Source organism: Pararge aegeria, chromosome 18 (genome assembly GCF_905163445.1).
Source record: "Pararge aegeria chromosome 18, ilParAegt1.1, whole genome shotgun sequence".
NCBI lineage: Eukaryota > Metazoa > Arthropoda > Insecta > Lepidoptera > Nymphalidae > Pararge > Pararge aegeria.
The window spans coordinates 5,526,341-5,547,025 of record NC_053197.1 but is presented as its reverse complement, the minus strand read 5'-3'; the positions used below and the strand labels follow the sequence as shown (position 1 = coordinate 5,547,025).

General features: G+C 35.9%; 3 protein-coding genes across 6 annotated transcripts; 2 read left to right on the top strand and 1 right to left on the bottom strand.

Annotated features, from left to right (window-relative positions):
- The first annotated feature begins 5,627 nt into the window (after positions 1-5,627).
- LOC120631438 lies at positions 5,628-9,559 on the top strand. Of its 3 annotated transcripts, XM_039901021.1 has the most exons (7): positions 5,853-6,010; positions 6,413-6,490; positions 6,958-7,119; positions 7,752-7,917; positions 8,310-8,360; positions 8,978-9,218; positions 9,485-9,559. In XM_039901021.1, exons 1-7 carry the CDS (start codon positions 5,987-5,989, stop codon positions 9,534-9,536), a joined length of 774 nt encoding a protein of 257 aa, XP_039756955.1. In that variant the 5' UTR covers positions 5,853-5,986; the 3' UTR covers positions 9,537-9,559. The 3 variants fall into 3 exon arrangements, with proteins under 3 accessions (XP_039756953.1, XP_039756952.1, XP_039756955.1); XM_039901019.1 differs by lacking the exon at positions 6,413-6,490 and having other exon boundaries at positions 5,628-5,979; positions 8,981-9,218; XM_039901018.1 differs by lacking the exon at positions 6,413-6,490 and having other exon boundaries at positions 5,628-5,979.
- A 1,145-nt stretch (positions 9,560-10,704) lies between these two features.
- Positions 10,705-14,532, bottom strand: LOC120631644 (zinc finger protein 502-like). Of its 2 annotated transcripts, none has more exons than XM_039901302.1 (4): positions 14,258-14,532; positions 13,234-13,646; positions 12,090-12,565; positions 10,705-11,255 (listed from the first exon to the last, which is right to left on the bottom strand). In XM_039901302.1, the coding sequence occupies exons 1-4, from the start codon at positions 14,429-14,431 to the stop codon at positions 11,020-11,022; spliced, it is 1,299 nt and encodes a 432-aa protein (XP_039757236.1). In that variant the 5' UTR covers positions 14,432-14,532; the 3' UTR covers positions 10,705-11,019. The 2 variants fall into 2 exon arrangements, with proteins under 2 accessions (XP_039757236.1, XP_039757237.1); XM_039901303.1 differs by having other exon boundaries at positions 13,237-13,646.
- A 349-nt stretch (positions 14,533-14,881) lies between these two features.
- On the top strand, positions 14,882-20,645 carry LOC120631513 (V-type proton ATPase subunit D). Its single transcript, XM_039901132.1, has 6 exons — positions 14,882-15,019; positions 15,106-15,223; positions 16,382-16,529; positions 16,894-17,109; positions 17,738-17,868; positions 18,660-20,645. Exons 1-6 carry the CDS (start codon positions 14,979-14,981, stop codon positions 18,744-18,746), a joined length of 741 nt encoding a protein of 246 aa, XP_039757066.1. The 5' UTR covers positions 14,882-14,978; the 3' UTR covers positions 18,747-20,645.
- Positions 20,646-20,685: the final 40 nt, after the last annotated feature.

The window sequence follows — 20,685 nt, the reverse complement described above, 5'->3', positions numbered from 1 at the left end:
ATATATATCTACCACGGATATTTTTTGTACATTACACTTTAATTTTATTACTTACTATATATTTACATAAAAATCTACAATAAGGACTAAAAACAAACATTAAAAAACATTTAACACTCAAAGGACGGGGGACTTTGGGAGGAAGAACGTCATAGAGGGGATAGGTAAGTTTGGGACAGTTAAAAATAATATGAGTTATAGTGCCCTCATCCAAGCCACACTCACAGATGGAGTTGTCCCTTATCCGGAGTTTGGCCAGATGTACAGGTGTGCTAGCATGACCAAGACGCAATCGGGAAATTGTGGATGAAGTCCAGCGATTTGTACTCCGAGAGTGACAAAACCAGGGTTGTCTTGGTATGTTTTGTTGGATGGTAGCGTAAAACTTACCCTTAACCAATTTGGAATCATTCCAAAAAATTTTCCAGGCTGTTTCCATATATGTTTTGGCAAGAGTACATAGGTCATGCGATGAATTTTTAAAATGATCTAGAGAACCTGACTCAACAGCTGTTTTGGCACAAGAGTCAGCAGTCTCGTTTCCTGGAATACCTGAGTGGCTTGGAATCCAAACCAGTAAGATGAATAGTCCTTTTTGATTGCAAGAGAGCAGAGCCTTCCGGATTTTTAAGATAATGGGAAATCGTGATTTGCTGCGAAAGGGGTTTTCTTTAATAGACATTAAACAGCTTAAAGAGTCAGTCAGAATAACCGTCTGTTGTACGTTATGGGACAGTGCAAACAGGATTGCTTCCAAAAGAGCAATGGCCTCTCCGGTAAACACAGAAGACTCGGGAGGGCATTTAAATTTTAAAACAATTCTGTAAACAGGAACCCAACATGCAGCACCAACACAACCTTCTGGAGACAGCTTTGAAGCATCAGTATATATAATAAGATGATTTGACCAATTTTGACTAATATGCTTTTGTAGTTTGATATTGGTATCTGGGGATCCTTTACTCAGACCTAGATCTGTGATGATGGAAGGGTTGTATATTAATGCTTTAAATGGGGTTGAATATAGTGGGTTGATTGTGAAAGATGTCAGGGGATTAGGAAGGCTGGTATACTTTAGGAAACTATCTAGCAAGTAGGAAGACGAGTTACGGGAGCAAGGTGCGTGTGATAGTTGGCTTAGTCGGTGCCAAAGAGGATGGGATGACAGCTGTAACATCTTGCTGATAAAGCGGTCACATAGATATTGTCGACGGATGGATAGAGGAGGGTCAACGCATTCTACCTGCAAAGCATTAGTGGGGGAGGATTTCATTGCACCTAGAATAATTCTAAGGCATCTATACTGAATTTTATTTAACTTTTCAGCAGCTGATTTATTAAAAGGCTCTAAAACAAACATACAGTAATCCATGTGGCTACGTACTAAGGCATTATATAATAATTTTAAAGTATAGGGGTGAGCACCCCACCAAACTCCCGCTATTGCTCGTAGTACATTGATGCCTTTTTCACATTTTTTGATAATGTGTTCAGAATGAGCAATTCCATTCAGTCGTGTGTCTAAATAAACACCTAAAAATTTAGCTTTAACTGCAAGGTTGATTGCTTGACCTTCAAATGAGATGTTGAGGTTCGGGAGGTATCTCTTCCTTGTAAATACCACTGCCTGACATTTGCCCACTGATAGGGACAAGCCATGGTCAGACAGCCACTGGCCTAGATAATACAAAGCAGAATTGATACGACAGGATACTTCCTCTATACTGCCTGAGCTGTGATAGAGGACAATATCATCAGCATATTGTAAAATGGTACAAAAACTAGAAACAGACAATTCGAGGTCGTGGGTATATATGCTATAGAGCAGAGGACTGAGAACAGAGCCTTGAGGGAGGCCTTTCCAGATTAATCTGGGGGGAAGAGAATTATTCTGATGCTTTACCAGAACATATCTGCAAAACAGCAGATTACATATGAAATGAACCATCCTCGAGGGAACACTCAGCTTAAGTAGTTTCTGCCTGAGCACCGGAAGTAGGACATTATCATATGCAGAAGCAATATCAAGAAAAGCACCCACAAGGTACTCTCCTTTTGTAAAGGCTAATCTAATATCTGTTGTTAATACACTGAGACTGTCTGTTGTACTCATACCCTTCCGAAACCCAAATTGGGAGGAGGGGAGAATATTTCTACTTTCCATTAACCATTCCAGTCGGTTTTTAAGGAGATGTTCTGTAACTTTAGCTAAAGTAGATGACAAAGCTATGGGTCTATATGAATTTGAATTAAGGGGATTTTTATAAGGTTTAAGGATAGGAATAACAATTTGAGATTTCCAGGAGTTTGGGATAGAACCAGTTTCCAAACATTTATTGATTATTTTAAGGTAATAAATTTTAGCTTTGTCATTTAAGTTAGCCAGGAAAGAATATGGAACGCCATCTTCCCCTGGAGCTGTATCTTTTAGACCATTGAGAGCAATTTGAAGCTCAGAAAAGGAAAAGGGGGCATCCATTTCATCCGTAGCTGGAGCTGGCGTAGTAGTTAGAAATGAGTCCACATAGGGAACATAAGGTGGAGCTAATTTGTCTGCAAAGTTGTTAAGCCAGTCAGAAGGATTATTTGAGGAAGGATCAACGTGGCTCAGGGAGCGACGGAATCTCCTCATATTTTCCCACACAATGGTGGAGGGTGAACGAGGGCTAAGCGATTCACAGAACTGCGTCCAACTTGCTCTTTTCTTTTTGAAGACTAATCTTTTAATTTTAGCATCTAGTTTTTGGTAACTATTAAAATTATCCTGAGTCATGCAGGCTGAGTATAATTCTTCTGCAGCAGATCTTTTACCAAATAAATCGCTGCATTCATCATCCCACCAAGGAGAGGAAAGCAGCGGATTTTTCACAGGGTGTTTTTTTGGAATATGGGAATCGGCCGAAGATATAAGAGATTTTAAAAAGAGATCATAGCATACCAGAATGTTTCCATCACTTTCCAAATCGGGCAGAGTGTCTACAATGCAATCAACGGATAGGGCATAATCTTCCCAATTTGCTTTTTTAAGTTTATACTTTAAAAGGGGATCATAGTTAGGGGTAGGTAAGGATTTATTATTTAATGTAACAATTATAGGAAAATGATCACTGCCACAGGTTGACTGTAGCACGTTCCAAGTCAGGCGCGATGCTAGGTTAGCCGAACATAGGGTGAGATCAACCGCTGATTTAGGGTTCTGATTGGGGTATACCCTTCGAGTAGGAGAACCGTCATTGAGGATGCAAAGACTGACATCATCAAGTAAATCAATCAGCAATGGAGAAAACCCGTCACTAGCATGGCACCCCCACATCGTGTGGTGGGTGTTAAAATCACCCATGGCTATGATAGGGCTGGGAAGGGACGACAAGATTGCTTGTAATTCGGGAATAATAGAAGATGAGGGATGAGGAATATACAGAGATACAAAAGATATGTCTAGGGTACGGACAGCAACAGCATTGATCTGTTGACTGTGGGAAGGAAGAGCGATTTGGGTGTAGGGGAGGGAGTGCCGTAGAAATACAGCACTGCCTGCATACCCATCACTCCTGTCATCCCTCAAACAGGAGAAGCCCGGCACCCGTAATCGTGAACCAGGCCTCAACCATGTCTCCGAGATGGCAAGAATGGTGGGATTATGAAGGTTAATCAGAGAGATTAACTCATGTTTCTTGGGACGTAAACTTTTACAGTTCCACTGTAGCAGGGTTATTGGGCCCATTTTGTAGTAGTTTAAAAAGTTGGCTTAAGTTTTTGGCAACGTTGGGCGGTAAGGGAATTTCACTACATGGAGCGACAATACTAAGTAGAAATTCGGAGATAAACTCAAGCATTTTACCTTGGGAGGGAGGGTTCTCAACATTGTTGTTGAGAGCGCATCCATTAGGAAGGGATGAGGAGTAATCACCGACAATAGTCTGAACAGCTTTTTTATCGTAGCCCTTTGCTAGAGGAGCTCGGGGACGAGGAGAGCGGAAAACTGTTTGCCGGTAGGAGGTTTTGGTGGAAGTTACATTAGTAGGAGTAAACATTTCTTTTGTTATCTCAGCATAGGACCTGCGGACAGGAGGAAACTGAGATGATGCTTCAATGTAAGATTTATTATTCTGAGACATGACCATTTTAATAGATTGCTGCCTGGAGAATTCTGGGCAGTCTTTATCAGTAGCAAAATGACTACCAGAGCAGTGTAAACATGTAGATAATTCCTTGATGACCAAACATGAGTCACCTGTATGGGGCTGAGCACATCTGTAGCATCTGGGCTTAGATCTGCAGATTGTTTTAATGTGGCCAAAACGGCAGCAGTTCTGGCACTGTATTGTTGGAAGTTTATATGTTTCAACTGGCAGTGAGGTGTGGTATGAATATACCTTAGCAGGAAGCATTTGCCCCCTGAAGGTTAGGACAACAGATTGGGTAGGCACCCAAGTGATGACACCCTCTGTGACAGATTTTCTATTCAGTCGCCTTGATTTCAGAACCTCACCACAGCCAGGCGGGAGCTCTAGCGAATCAACAAGCTCGTCCATCGACCAGTCCACGGGAACTCCTTTCACCAGCCCCATTCTGGTTATGTTGTATGTGGGAATTATAGCTCTATATTTGCATAACTTCAAAACTGGACTAACCAGAAAGTTGTTGGCAGCTTGGGCAGAAGTAAACTCTACAGTAATTTTGTTGCGGCCTATATTTTTGACGCCGTCGTGGATAATTGAACCAATTTTGTGTTTGTGCAAGAATTGACCGAAATTTATAGCCCGTAATGACGCTCCAGAGGATGGGTCCTCCACTTCCCGTGAGACTTGGACGATAAAAGGCCCATTATCATCGTCAGAGTATGACTTGGCGCCTTCGGTGAAGGAAGGATGTATGTAAAGGCTTTGAACGGATGGGTTTACCTGAGTAGGATTAGTTATAGTTTTTTTGGCCGCATATACGTTGGTATCCTCTCCTTGTCGTTTGCGAGACGAGGCTGATGCCCCCGGGTCGGGCGGCTCAGGAGGTGTATCTAGATCCATTTTACTGGAAACACTATAACTACAGACACATAATAAATATTTAACCAACACCAAATACGGTTAGATTTATACGAATATCACCAATGACAACTATTTCTGCTGCTGTGTAAATTCACATAAAACACCGAAATTACACCGGAATCTCACTAACACGTGTGCACAAATTGACAGGCCAAGTTACAGTTCAATATAAACAACACCAAATCCTTTTCAAGACGAGTTTACAATAAAATCAAAGAAAAATTTGAAAAAACCGCGTCCGCCATGTACGAAGTTTCCCGCCGAACCCAAGTTTAGATCATTTGTCAAATGATAACTTAAGACTTTGACACCCTTGACAGTGGACTTACCCACCATAGATGCAATGGCTTTGACATATCTTGTATCTTCTTTGAATGGAAAAGTAAGTTGCCTATATAATATACTGTGGAGCTTTTTGGACGCAATAATGCAATTTATTTTAAAATGGTCAGTTATCAACCATAACCACCAGTAAAATATTACACAAATTGGTTATTTTGCTAATGGCTAATTTTGCTCCACAGTTTTATTTAATCGGTTGTCATCATTTTTTAGCGGGTCTGTGGTCTCTATGGTTGTCACTTCAAATAAGAAATGTTTGTGTTTGTTTACTTTAAATAAAGTTCAATTATTTTTGAGAATAACTGTTAATATTGAACATTCATTGAATAAGTACCACTTTTACTTTGTACGCCAATTATAGCACATAAACATTAGGTTCAGTTAAGTGGATAAAATGAGCAAAGACCGTGATGGTAGGGTGAGTCAAGCTCAAATGCAGAAATTACTTGATTTGCTCAGTGCTGATGGAAATCTCCAAGACGGGAGAGTGGTTTACAAGAACACAAATAAGCTAAAGTTTTGGAAACGCATAGCTATGAAGCTGAATAGTGTTGATAATGGCGCTATTAAGAACTTTCACAAGTGGTGTAAAGTGAGAGATGTTTTACTATATTAAGATTCTAGTAAGTGCTTGTGATTCCAACTTTGCGAATGACTTTCTCTGAATTCTGTATATGTGAGTAGGATATCCAACATTGGACATAGATTAGTAGATTATATCTACTAATCTATGTCCAATGTTGGATTGAGGCCTGTTCAAGGAAAGAAGAGTAGTATTTATTGTCTCACATTGGCATATAAAATTAAGATATGTTTATGCCAGCTATTGCCCGCAGCTCCGTATGCGGTTATTTAGTTTTTCATGAATCGTGCAAAACCATACATTTTCATATGATATTATCTATCTCCACTCCAAAATTTAGTCCAATTGGTATAGTCGTTTTTGAGTAAAAGTAACAAACATCCATCCATCCATACAAACTTTTGAAGGTTTATAAAATATAATGTGAATCTTTGGATTTCAGCCTTCACTTTATTTGCTTCTGCCTCCTGTAGTTTGTTTGTCCACCAATAATGTGGAGTTTGAGAGATTCACAAAGCAGGTAGAGATTGAGAGAATTTATGCTGCTACTATCCTGGTTACTCTCACTTTTACCCTAACTTTCACATGTCAGAGATTAAAACCAAAACTGTTGGTTTAACATGCTCCCTGAGTAAAGCATAGTGGGCAGACAATTTCTTACCCTGGTTGTAATGGCTGGGTACTCCTCCGTACTCTGGATACCCTGACTGGGAGATCTGAGCTGGTCTGATCTGGCTGAGAGATGGTCAACGTGACACCAGGGACCAGACGAACCTGAGCCGCAAGCAGAAGAAGAAGAAGAAATTGAAAATTGCTTGACAGAAACCACCAATACCAATTAATTTTTTGCTTAACCTAGGATCTAATGATCTATAGTTAAACATGCCTAAATAAATGAAAGCTTACAATAAGCAATAAGTAGTAAATTAAAATTATTATTGTTCTAATTTAACGTTAAAACACGCTCAAATCTTCCTACATACACAGATGTGGGCGGATTGGAAAAATAAAACGAAAAGGAAAGCAGATACAGTTATAAGAAGAAAATTTGGTAACCAAAGTCCAAATTTCACAAAACTAGAACTGAGGTTATTAAAATTGATCAACTATCCTATTGACACTCTATTAGGTGTCCTTAATGAAGAAAAGGTATACTTAAAACAATACTACTTTTCCCTGTCCATAACTATTTTTTGGTTTTCTCAAAATTCTATTTATTTTCCTGGACTAGAATATTATGTCTGTCTACAATGCAAGCTATCTGCATAAGATATTTCAAATAAACAGCTCCAAGAGCTTCACCCTTTAAAACTAGTCCAAGCTTTAAAAGGGTCAGTGGTGTGCACACAGTTTTTGGCCAGGGTAGGCATAAAAAAAAATTGGGATTAAATTAAAAAAATCCTTCTACAGAAATTATTTAAAAATAAATACTGTAGGCAATGCTTTTGTAGATGTATGTACAGCAGACTATTGCCTATGGTTCTAACTCTGAACAAATCCAACAAAAATGGAGAACTCCTATCTATTAAGATTTAATTTTGTGTGAAAAGACAAAGTTGTTTGATTAATTGCACTTTATATAAACATTATAATTTTTTACATATTTTATAATGCATATAAAAATCTCGGAAGCGACAAGATTTGAAACTGCGACCGTCTAGCAATGGCATCCTGAGCCCTTTACCAGTAAGCTACGGTATCACAGTCGTAGCTTAGTGGTAAAGCGCCCATGCCTAATTTTATAAAATAAATTGATAGACATAATATTTCTATTATTTCAGTCTAATAGAACACATAAAGAAAGTGACACATTCAGTGAAAACTTGGAGCAACTTGAAAATAAATTTGATGATGACAGCACAGATAGATTTAGTGAGGACAACCGGGAATTCATAAGTCTTGGAGTCCAAGACAAGAAAGACTTAAGTCATAATTACGATATATTTGGTTAGTATTAACCACATTATGCATTCAATCAAGACTATTCTATCTATTCTATCTTACGAAAAAAAAAATGTAAGGAAAGGATCTCCAGGTTGATGTAGGGGTTAAACTAGCTTAGCTACCCACAATTATAAGAAGTGTCAATCAGAACTCCCGTTCAAATTGTTTGCCTAGTTGTGTAGTGGTGCTGCTAAATTAAGTATGAGTATTATTAGGCAAAAGGGCAAATAAAGGGAGACAGAAAATATTGTACGGTGGTGCTGCTACCTAAAATTTTAAGAAGCTACTCTATCTTAGTCCTTTGCTGTTAATTTTGTACTGCAACTGCTCTATTAAGAATAGTTTTTGCACACTATTTTTGGTAGTTATTTGTAATTATTTGAATAACATTCCAGGCAGGCATAAAAAAGTGACTGAAAGTGGAGAAGCTAACATAAAAGTGGAAGGTAATATTGCATGTTTTTATAACATCCTGTATACCTTGTTAGTGGTATGTATGTTTGCTGCTCTTGAGCTGTGCAGGCAAGACTGTATTGAAAGTGTATTTTAAATAACCAATTTATTTAGATGTCGCATTACATTATCATGGTCATATGCATTGGAGCAAGAAATGTAACCATGGGCATAGCGTAATGGAGACCCTGAACTGCGAATAAAAGTAAGAATATTTTTTCCGTTAAACAATCGTGAACTTAGAGTTTATATATTATTATATAATATGTCATTTTTCAAAAGGTATCTAAATGATGTCTTTCTGGAAGTGTTATGAACTTAATGCCGGAGCGATATATAAAACCGCACTCTAAATAGAGAGTAGTTAGTTAGAAACCGAACAATGGAATGAATATAAACCCGTTTTTCAAAGCCTTTGCTAATTTATAAAGGTGCATACTAAATGTATGGTGGATATTACATCTACTATGAAGTTTTTAATGCTGTTACGCGGTAAACATGCGTAACGACCTATATGCAATATTTAAAAAAAAACCTGGTGGTAGCAATATGTCTAGGAATCTAGCAAACTAGTCCCTTTATTTAAATTAATTGTATTCTTGACTTTTAGCAGAGAGAGAATCCAGTAATATGGAAACATTAGAAGATTACAAAGCCAAAGTGCATCTCGCTCTAGAAAAGGAAAGAATTCACCAAAAAAGTGAAGAGCTAAAACTTAAAGCACTAGAATTGAAATTAAAAGCTGACGAACTAAAACTGCAAGAGACTGAAGTTAGTAGAGTGAACTACTTGACAGAACTAGAAGAGCAGAAACTTAAGTGCATGACAGAGATAGCTGCGTCGTTGAAAGAGTAAGTGTAAATCGTTTTAACTTACCCAAAATTAGACTTTGTCTTCTCTTTTTCTCTTGGACAATAAAAAATCGGTCACTCTCATCGCTTAAGGAATATTTAGTAACGAAAAATTATAAATTTTGGATAGATTTAAATTTCATGATATACCATGAACACACTATTTTAGTAGCCACATTATGTTAAGTATTTGTTTGATAGCTGATGTTGATCAGGGTTTGATAATAGAGCCAGTTCCTTACAAAACAATTTTTCTATTGTTTCAGATTAGTTGAATTTACAAGAAATGGCAGCACAAGATTCCACAATGTTATGTAAATAAAATATAGAAATTAAACAAAGCAAGTTTTATAATTTATTTAATATATTTTATAATATATAATAGTTTCTTTTAACTTTATTTTTACAAGAAATATTTTAAAATTAGATAAAATTAACAATAATATTATATTGCAACATTTGTCGAGCTTTCAGCAAATGTTTTAACGAAATATTTTAAACATAAGTATCAATTTTTGAATAAAAAATATATAAGTATTTTTTTCTCAATTCTTCACTTTATTGCACAATCTATATTCAACATTCAAACATAATATGAAATATATAACAAACAAAAAAATATCTTATTCACATTAATAACTGAATTCTATCCCTGACATATTAAAAATATACCAGAATTAACATATACTATCAAATAATAATAGGTAAATAAAATTTCAAATAGGTTTTGTCGTAATCGCAACAAGTTTATGTTAATAACAAAAACTAATAATTCAGGTTAACACTATTCCATTAGTATTATGCTAACCAGTGAGATGTTATTACCTGCAGTGTCTCCACTATGCCACAAAAGCACTAAGTGCAATTTGATTGATGCCCATTGACTTAACAAGCTCAGGATTTTTAACTTCTGTAACATTTTTTACAAAGATGTTAAAATGGGCAGAACAAAGTAAATTTAACAAACTGCCTTGTCATACGTTGCCCAAGAAGATAAAAGCGTCCTTTAAAGAAGGGCGAATCCAAGGAAAGTGCTGTATTCAAGGCAGCCTTGAACGGATGTCCCCGTCTCTCTACAGATGCGTGAGAAGAACCTCGACGACACTTGATACGTGTTGGTTTAACGGAGGTCTTACGTATACGCAAGTCTAACATATGGAGTTAGACTATCCGCATTTCTGATTAAGGAAATCGTTCCCAAGTCGTACGTTAAGTATAATATGTTATTCTGCGATACGAAATCAAGTTTAAAGTGAGCGAGACCTGGTTTTGGCGTTTTTTAAGCACCATGAAAACATAAGGAGTCAACCCTCGTCTTAAAGTCGTACGTGCAGTACAACTAAATGTTGTTTTATAAATTTTACACTTACGTTATTGACTGTAAAGTGATGAACCTTTAAAATTTATAATTGATCAGTTCTGTTATTACCAAGATTGCAGCCACATGAGACAAATTAAGGGAAACCAGCCATGTTTTGTTTTAAAAAAACTTGTCAGTAAAGCGCGTGTCCGCTGCGCGTACATTGCTTGAAAATCAGATAAGCGCTAGTTTATTTGATTTTCCAGCCATTCGAAATCTAAATTCAACATCATCGGGAATGAAATAGCAAAAGATGGGTATTTGGGTTTCTCTACAAAATACTTAGGTATTTGGAATTAACCATCGAAGGAACACTGGAATATTTTTGAATGACCACATGTGAAAGATTTGAAAGTTAGATGCGGATTTCGATGAGCTCAGTTATTACTGGAATGGTGTGATCATTGAACGAACTTTAACATACATAATATGCATAAATACCTATGCCTTGAGTAGCCTCAAATAATTTGGTCTTATTTTACTCAACATGGTGGCGTCGAGTTCGGATATCCTATGTATTCTTAGATGGCTCTTCATGTTGCCTCGCTGAGCGTAACCTCGTCCGCAGATCGGACATTTGAATGGAGTTTCCCCCGTGTGAAGACGCATGTGCTCTTTAAGATAGTCCTCGTGGTAGAAACTGCTTGTGCATACGGAGCAGACAGCTGGTCTGTGACCTGAAAAGCGAAGTGAGTAAACTGGGTACCATGTTTGTAATGAGTAGAAACATATCTATAGCCTAAAACAGTCGACTGCTGGACTAAAGGCGGAATTATGTCGTAGTAGACGGGCCCCGCAGGGTGATTACGTATCTCGCGACAGGTTTGCGACAGGCGTAAATCTTGCAATCACTACTGTCAAACGTCACTTCTCCATACAATAAATAAACAAAAGTGACGTTTGACAGCAGTGATTGCAAGATTTACGCCTGTCGCAAACCTGTCGCGAGACACGTAATCATCCTGCCGTTCTCCGTTAGGTATTAAAAAAAAATCTTTATTTTCAAAAAGATTACAAAATTTAATCGCTAGTGGTCTCCACACTAGGTAGCCTGTATCGTGGACACCATGAATGACTTCTCATCTAGGTTAACTAAGGACTAGGAAATTATATTTAATTAGTCGCATAGTACAACATCCGCGGGAAGAGGACGGTTGGTGACAACTGTATTTTAATCTGCCGTTATATAACGGCTAAGCGAGTACATATACAGTGAGTCAAAATCAAAAATATCTTTATTCAAGTAGGGCCCATAGATGGCACTTTGGAGCATCCAAATCCAATACATTAAATGAGAAATGTATACACGTCAGTGGGATGATGGCGATAACCATGTTCGTTTAAAACTACAGCTACTCCTAATGCTTCCTGGTCTAAGAAGAAGTCCACGACAAGCTCATGCGGGTGTTCTTTTTTGTTATCACCATCTTACATCCGTAAATTTATAAATTAGATATTTCCTATTGTGTTAAAAACACTACAATTATAAAATTACATCAGATTTTCATTACCTGTGTGTACTGATCTCTCATGCACTATAACAGATTTTGGACACTTGTAAGTCTTGGAACAAAATTTACACTTGTACTGTTTCTTGGGGAGTAAGTGTTTTTCATGCACAGTTCTATTGTGATTGCGCAATTCAGTTTTAAAAGCGAAACCTCTACCACAAGTCGCACAAATAAAGTCTTTGTGCTCCACATGTTTCCGTTTAATGTGTCTGTGCAGATAATACTTAGAAGACAACATTTTAGCACAATGCTGACATTTAATTGCCTTTCTATAATGGACTTTTCTTTTGTGTAGGGCTAACTTGTCTTGAGTCTTGAAAACTTCTCCGCACAAATCACACAGTTTCGGTTGGTCAGATTTTTTTACTTTCGGTACCTCTATTTTGACTCTCTTCTTCTTTAGAGGCTCAGCTTTTAATTCTGTTAGTAATTTAAGTTTTTCTTTAGCCTTTTGGAAGGCGTTAGATGATTTTAGACTGAAAGAAAAAGTTGAATAACATTAACAAACATGTAAGATAATTTTAACCTGCAAATGATTAAGGTGCATTGTGCATTATCAATCCACTACTGGCCCAATACAGGTATCCTCTTGAAATGACAAGGGTTTTGGTAGACTTCACAAGCCTTTGAGAACATTATGAAGAACTCACAGGCATGCTGGTTTCTCACAATGTTTACAAAATGATACTTCATTGAAACGCACATAGCTCTGTATAGTTATAGATAAGACGTTTGCCTCATTTTTGCGGGGATCGATCTCAGTCCCCGCGAAAATGAGGCAGACGTCTTAACCACTAAGCCATCACCACTTACAGGATATTCACATAGAAGTTAAAGTTAAATTCTGAGTGGGACCCTAGTACATGTTCTATGTGTATAGTAATATTAATTCATAACTGTTAGCTATTTATATTTAAGTTGTATTTATAAATGCTATACACTCCACAGGGAATTCTTATAAGTACCAATTAGTAAATTTATCTATACAAACTCATAAGGGCTAATATGGCATAGTAAGTTTTCAAATCTGACTGGCAGTTTAAGACCAGACACACTTTGTTATGAGAATAGAATATAGATGGAGTATAGAGCATCTTTACAGACATAAAATAAGAAATATTACTACAAAATTAAATAATATTACCACCATTTGTCACCATTCCATGCAAATTGACCCTCTAATATAGAGGATGCTATTTTATTTGTCACTTGTTTTGTGTTAGTAGAGGTTGTACCTTTTCTCTTAACCGCTTTTGGGTTATTTTCAACTTTTAATTTTATTTTCAGTTTTAGAGGTGCAAGGAATTCTTTGTCATCATCACTAAATCCATCATTGCTCTCAGAATCATGAATTTCATCTTTGATTTGATCAATTTGAATAACTTCCTCTAAAATTCCATTATCAATTGATACATCATTTTCTTGTTTAACTACCTCTATGCCACTTTGCAATATTTTACATGTGTCTTTGTATTTGTTTATGAAATTGTATGCACTATCTAAAATGTCACTGCATAAATTGCATATGAAACGAGGATATCCGTCTACATCCTCTATCTGTAATTAAATTAAGTTTATTTTGTTATTGTATATATGTCCTGTGATAGTGTTGTAATCTGTGTACTTCTTTTTAGGGCCATGAAACTTGTTTAACAAAACATATTCCTAATAATAGTAATTCCTTTTGTATTGTAGCAGTGAAGGTGAGTTTTGACTCAATTCATTAGGGTCTAACTTAACATAAATCTGAGTTGCATGGCTCCAGAGATCCTTGGAGCTTCTCCCTTTACCAGACAATGGACCGGACACCCACATAGTGCATCTATAGAATGCTAAGAAATTGCCTGGGATCTACTATTTAAAGATAAGGCACAAATATTTATGATTAGCTTGGGTCTAATAAAAATAAGATAGTTACAATTTTTTGCATTGATTACCCTGAAGGTTTAGTGATGAAAGCCAGGTTTTAATGAGCCCTATGAAGCTTGGGGGATAGGTGAACATACAAAATATATGAGCCTCTAACGTTTGGTACCTTACACAGTTACAGATTTGGTTAAAAGTGGGTGACACGCCCGAAACCGAAATACCACCATCTAGCGTGCGGGAAGCTCTAGTTCTATGAGTAGACCGAACGAAATACCGAAAATATTGATGAACTAGCATACCTTTTCTCTTAGACATAATGAAAGTTTTGTTATAATGTCGTAGTTATCTTCGTCATCTATTTCGAAAATTGGAATTCTGGCCCCATCTTCAAGGCATATTCTGCATAAACTTATTGTATTGTTTTCATCAACTAAATTGAAGTTATTGAATAAAACTTTACGTGCTACCGACATCGCATGCGTTTCATTTGGCTAAATAATTGGTTATATTTGCATAAAATTATTATTGAGGTGGCCCAATTTTTGTTTCGCTGTTTGTCAACAAAATAAGAAATGTCAACAAATTTGACGCTTTACTGTTTTTTTTATTTTTTATAACAGGCTAGATTCGAACTTTTTACTGTCAGACCACAGAGTATTATATTTAAAGACTGCGTTCAGCTTTACTGGGCCAGTGTTGCAAGAATGTTAAACTGGATAATCTAGAGGATTATGTAGCACAATCTAAAGAAAATCTATCATTATCCATTATTTTGTTTTCTTCACAACCTTCTTCCATTTACAAAAAACTTTATTCGTTTTTGTTTCTTCGTAGACCGTATGTTATTTAAAACTTGCCATTATAATTCGTATAATCGCACCATATCAAAAAATTGACGAGATCACAAGACCAAGCATAGACACACTTTTATCAATAATTTGTCTTCTGTCATCAGGTGATAGGGGTAGGGAGTGGAATTCTTGAAATTGGGATAAATCGACAGTAATTTCTTAAAACAATATGTCTGGGAAAGAAAAACTAGCGATTTTCCCTTCTCGGGGGTAAGTACCATCTTCCGCAGTCCATATTCAAATGTAAAATATGCATAAACGATGTTCACTTATAACATTTATATTTTGGTTTTTAGAGCTCAAATGTTAATAAAAGGCCGTTTGGCTGGAGCAGTTAAGGGCCACGGGCTGCTGAAAAAGAAGGCAGATGCCTTACAAGTCAGATTCCGTATGATTTTGAGTAAAATTATCGAGGTACGTTACTGCCCTATTTTGACGTTTGTGCGTCTTAGGGATTTTATGTTAACGAGTCAGATTTAATGGCTCATTATGATCTTATTTATTTACTATAGCTGATATATTAATATCAATAATCAGAGATGAATACAGCAAAATACTTAATACTCAAAAATTCTCAGCCGAAATGAGAAAATGCTGAAGGATCACCATCATCATCATCATCATCAATGGGACACAGGGTTTTCTAGTACTAATGAAGTTTGGCAGGCTCTGGATATATTTTCGTCCTAATAGAGCCAAAAATAGTGATTACATGGTTACCTAGCCATAATCTGTATTAAGTCTGGTCCTATACATGTTTCGCTAAGATATTATATTTTGGTCAATTTAAGCGGTGATGTTTGATATTTCTGACATCCAGGTTTGCTTGGGCCTTCCACACGATCCAGGCTATATTTACAACATTTTAATTGGGTTTTCTTGTCATTACCATACCTTCGGTTTCGATGATGTTTAATATTTCTGACATCCAGGTTTGTTTGGGCCTTCCACAGCATCTGGATCCAGGCTATATTCACGACATTTTAAATTGGGTTCTCTTGACATTAGCATACATTCATAGCCATTTCTCCATGAGTTTATCTTCCCCTTCTAATCCGAACACCCCTGTGATCCGAACGCCCCACCACCGCATTTACACTGGCCCACGCCGTCTCGCCAGTAAACAGTTGCTTACTGAATAGGTGGTGTTTTGATTGAATTGCGAGACAAAGACTTTGATTTGTCATTAAATACCTCCCGACAAACTAAAATATTAGATTTCTTTTAAAAAGTTTAATAAATATAACATTTATAGATGAATAAACATTACAAATTTTACAATACTATTAGTTCTATTTTATAAAATTACCCTATAAATTCTATGTAGGTACTATAATCCAAACGCTCCACAAATCCGAACGGGGGACAAATTATGGGAGTTCGGATTAAAGAGGTCCTGCTGTACTGAAAATTGTCAGGAGGAAACAGTGTTTGTAGACTCTGTTCTGTATGGTCAGACAGTATCAAACGAGGAAACAACAAACTTCAATAGATGATCATTGGTTATGGTTTTGATGCATTAACATAGTTTTAAACCTGAAATCTTGTATTTTCATATCTATTTATTTTCAGACGAAAACCCTTATGGGTGAGGTGATGAAAGAAGCTGCATTCTCATTAGCAGAGGCTAAGTTCACAACTGGTGAATTCAACCAGGTGGTACTCCAAAACGTTACAAAGGCACAAATTAAGATTCGCTCCAAGAAAGACAATGTTGCTGGTATGTCATTTAATTATAACCAAATAGACTTTGTTCAAATTAAATGAAATGCTTAATACAAACAAGGATACATATTATACATAATTATATGTAGTTAATTTACATAAGTTTATATCCACAAGTTTTAAAATGTACTTCTATGATAAAAAAATTAAAGTACTGTAATGTTAAAATATCTAAAAGTAAAGTTTAACTAAGATTTGTGGTATCAGCTGTTGAGCTCTAAAGATTAAGTGGTTTTTCTTTATTTCATAAAGTTATTTTTAAATGCCTTGAATGCATTAATATACAGTGATATTTAGCTGTATAGCACATATTAGTATAGTACTATGTAAGTAATTGTCTCATAAAAACTGACTTGCAGGTGTTACACTACCAATTTTCGAATCATACCAAGATGGTTCAGATACATATGAGCTAGCAGGTCTAGCTAGAGGTGGCCAACAGTTGACCAAGCTCAAAAAGAACTTCCAAAGTGCTGTCAAGCTTTTGGTGGAGTTGGCATCGCTGCAGACTTCTTTCGTGACATTGGATGAAGTAATTAAGATCACAAATAGACGTGTCAATGCTATTGAGCATGGTGAGTTTTTTCAGATTTATGTATGGTTAAGAAAACATATTTGGCTCAGTGCTCAATTCATCTATATGCCATGTAACAGTCCACTGCTGGACTAAAAGCCTCTTCGAATGGGAGAGTTTCACATTTGACACATTTTCCACACACATGCTGCAGAATTTCCATTATATTCCTATAGTCACCTTATACAATATTCACAAGAAGAAGAGGTCTACCAACGCTGCATTTACTGGTGTGAGGTTGCTATTCCAGCACCTTGGGACGCCATAATTCGCTGATTGATCTTTATTTGAACATTCTTAGCTAATAATTAATAATAATAATAAATATACTTCGACAATACACAAATCGCCATTTAGCCCCAAAGTAAGCGTAGGTACTAAGATGACTAATCAATTTTTTTTATACATAAATACTTATAATATATATATAAACACCCAAGATACTGAAAACATTCAAGTTCATCACACAAAGAATCCAACCCACGGCCTTGGACTCAGAAAGCAGGGGCCTACTGCGCCAATCGGCTGTCTAATGGTTACCACATCAGCCGATAATTAAGAATTGGCCAGCAGTTACTCTACTCTTACATAAATCACATTACAATGCATGTTACATTACACGCCAACAGTGATCATTCCTCGTCTGGAGCGTACCCTGGCCTACATCATCTCTGAGCTGGACGAGCTCGAGCGTGAGGAGTTCTACCGTCTGAAGAAGATCCAGGACAAGAAGAAGATCATACGCGAGAAGGCAGAGGCGGTAAGTTACATATGAGCATAATTTTTTTAACTTTCTTGAATTTAACAGTTGTATAGGTTGAACTCCACACATAAAGAATGTACTCTCTTATTACTTCCGTGAATAATGATAGTAGAGAAATCAAAGTCTATTGTAAATCTAGTCAAGTCATTTCGCCATTATTTCATTTACTTGAAAAGCTTATTACCTTAGAAAAACTGACCCACTAAAATTACCAAAAAGTCGACTCTTTGCCCACTATTTTCACTGACTTGAAAGACAAAAATTAGGAAAAAAAACACGAAAAGAAGTAAGGGACACCTATAGAGTAACTAGTTTCTTTAAAATGTTAATGAAAAAAACTAATTAAATTGGTTCAGCTTTAGATGAGAAAACAGGGTAATGCGAAAGTCGATCTTGCCAAATTTTTATCCTCCACGTTGGAAGACATGAGGAGGAGCAATAGTGTTTTCAAATCCTATTCATCTTCGCGGCTATACTGTTGTCTTAAAGCAGAACAATGATACCCTCATTTTATTTATTTATACTCTTTATTTGTAAACTACAAGTTCAAAAAAAAAAAAATTTAAAAAAATACAGCAAAAGTCGGCATTATAACTTCGAAGATATCTCTGCAAGGCAACCTTAGGATAAGGAAAACATGAAGATAAAAGACTGCAGGTTGTGCATAGTTAAAAAAAAAATACGTACCAATAACTACATACTGATACTTGAACTAGATTATACATATAAAATAATACATAATATAATATTTATTTTATTATTTATATGTTTTTGTTTTTTTTTTGCAGAGAAAGGCAAAGATGCTCGAAGCTGGCAAAGACGTGCGCGACATCGCGAACTTACTCGACGAGGGAGATGAAGACTTGCTCTTCTAAACAAGCGCCATTAGGAATTCTATTTAACCTGTTAGTAGTGAGCAGTCAAATTGGAGCCAACGTTTGATCCACACCAATCATGTAGCATCCAGTGTTGATCCTATCACCAAGTTGGAGCCAACATTAGAATAATAATTGGATTAGAATAATTACCCAATAATTATTGGATCTGCACAAAAAAAAACTAAACACTATTTTCATATATGGGTGGGTTAAACTTTTTTTTAGCTTTATGAAAGCTCTTGTCTTTCAAAAGTGGTCAGTGTCGGCAGTTTCGTTTTCATATATTTCTTGTTTTTCTTAAAAAAAAATAGCGTAGATTTTTTTTTCTCAGAAAATTATGATTCTTAGTTCTTGCAATATATAGTTTTATAATCAAATGTTATCAGTATTTGTGGAAATTTCTTAAAGGCTTCACATTTGACTGCGTAAGAGAATGATATTACAGTGTTCAATAACTGTGTACATAATTATAACGTCATTGTTAATCGCTTGAAATTATAACTTATTGCCTATGCGTTACGGTTTAAAATCTAATGATACGCATCGTTTTTTTCAGTAGGCGTCTTAAATGTAAGCATTCCAGCAGTTTTCTTTTAAGTGAAAATAGTGATTATAATTCGCTCTTTATTTAATGAAATAAGGAAAAATGGAAAATGGTCAACAAATAATACAAAAAATGTTATGTACCACCGTAAATTTTAAAAATACCCGCATTTTTATGTTTCCAATAAAAACTGAACGCATATTTCTTTGAATTATTTATTTAGTTACATTCATGTGTGTTATTTAACGCCTTTAAGATGTGTAACGTGTGTTTATAGAAATGAAAAAGAAAAATGTGTTTTCCTATTCCAACAATTATGGACGTCATAAGTGACTTGTTAAAATATAGTGAACGGATCGGTAACTTGACGACGCTAGGCATACCTACATCTTAACAATGGCTTATAGATATCTAAAAGGCCATTATTATTTTGGATTCACATACTTTAAAGTGCTAACTAAAGTGCTAGCCACCTGACTAGGACCCGTGAATTGATTTCTTTTTGGTTTTGGTTTTTGGGTCTAGTTATTTGGCTTGTAAAAGTAGTTTAATTTAATATTTAACTACCTTATGTTTAAACTTCCAAAGTGTGTAAACGCAATAAAACCAATTTGAAGGTACTTATAAAAAGTCCCACTAGTGCATTAACGATGCGATCGCCGGACAAAGCGGACGTGTCGTTCCATACAAAGCGCGCTTGCAAATGCTATTATAATAAGTATTTTCTATATCACAATGAAACAATCATGTAAAGTGTAGATAACACTTATACTTTAATTTGAATTTGAGTCCACCAATCAGATTGTAGAAGAATTACATGAAATCGTCTTGTTTAACGTCCTTTTTCTATATTCAATCTATCTGTAATCTGTTGAAAGGTTGCTTAGCAAAGTTGTTGTTTGTTAAAAATTGTACGGATATTTTTCACAATAACAACGTTGCTAAGTTATAGATTACGGATGGATTGAAAGTTATCTAATCGGTCGATCCTACACAGTGCATCCGAATGAGACTATATTATATGTCTGCACTTAAAATTAAGTTACAGAAATACGCGAATGTTTAAATGCGATCCGTTCTTAACATTGGTAATTTAATAATTAGTTTTAAGCAATAAAATATATGCAGAGTTTTGGATTGTCAGTCGTTCCGTCGTAGTTCAAGACATAACATAGACGAATTATTGCGTTCCGAATGTACGTGTTATGCTTGATTGTAGAAATGCCAAGCATAAAGCGTAATTACACAAAATAAAGTATTTAATGGTATTTCCTTTGAATTGTTGTTCGATATAGATTTTAAGTGAACATGTAAATACAAGTTGGTGAAATGAAATATTATTATTGATGAAATTGTTATTTTATTTCGAAAAAAATCCCGGGTTGCCCTATG

Coding starts and splice junctions, on each gene's coding strand:
- LOC120631644 (XM_039901302.1), bottom strand. CDS start 14,431: ATGTCGGTAGCACGTAAAGTTTTATTCAATAACTTCAATTTAGTTGAT. Junction 12,566..13,233: donor TGGAATGGTGACAAATGGTG/GTAATATTATTT, acceptor TTTTTCTTTCAG/TCTAAAATCATCTAACGCCT. Junction 11,256..12,089: donor TGAGAGATCAGTACACACAG/GTAATGAAAATC, acceptor TTCGCTTTTCAG/GTCACAGACCAGCTGTCTGC.
- LOC120631513 (XM_039901132.1), top strand. CDS start 14,979: ATGTCTGGGAAAGAAAAACTAGCGATTTTCCCTTCTCGGGG. Junction 15,224..16,381: donor TTTTGAGTAAAATTATCGAG/GTACGTTACTGC, acceptor ATTTATTTTCAG/ACGAAAACCCTTATGGGTGA. Junction 16,530..16,893: donor CAAGAAAGACAATGTTGCTG/GTATGTCATTTA, acceptor ACTGACTTGCAG/GTGTTACACTACCAATTTTC.
- LOC120631438 (XM_039901018.1), top strand. CDS start 5,782: ATGAGCAAAGACCGTGATGGTAGGGTGAGTCAAGCTCAAATGCAGAAA. Junction 5,980..6,957: donor ACTTTCACAAGTGGTGTAAA/GTGAGAGATGTT, acceptor CTACATACACAG/ATGTGGGCGGATTGGAAAAA. Junction 8,361..8,977: donor AGCTAACATAAAAGTGGAAG/GTAATATTGCAT, acceptor CTTGACTTTTAG/CAGAGAGAGAATCCAGTAAT.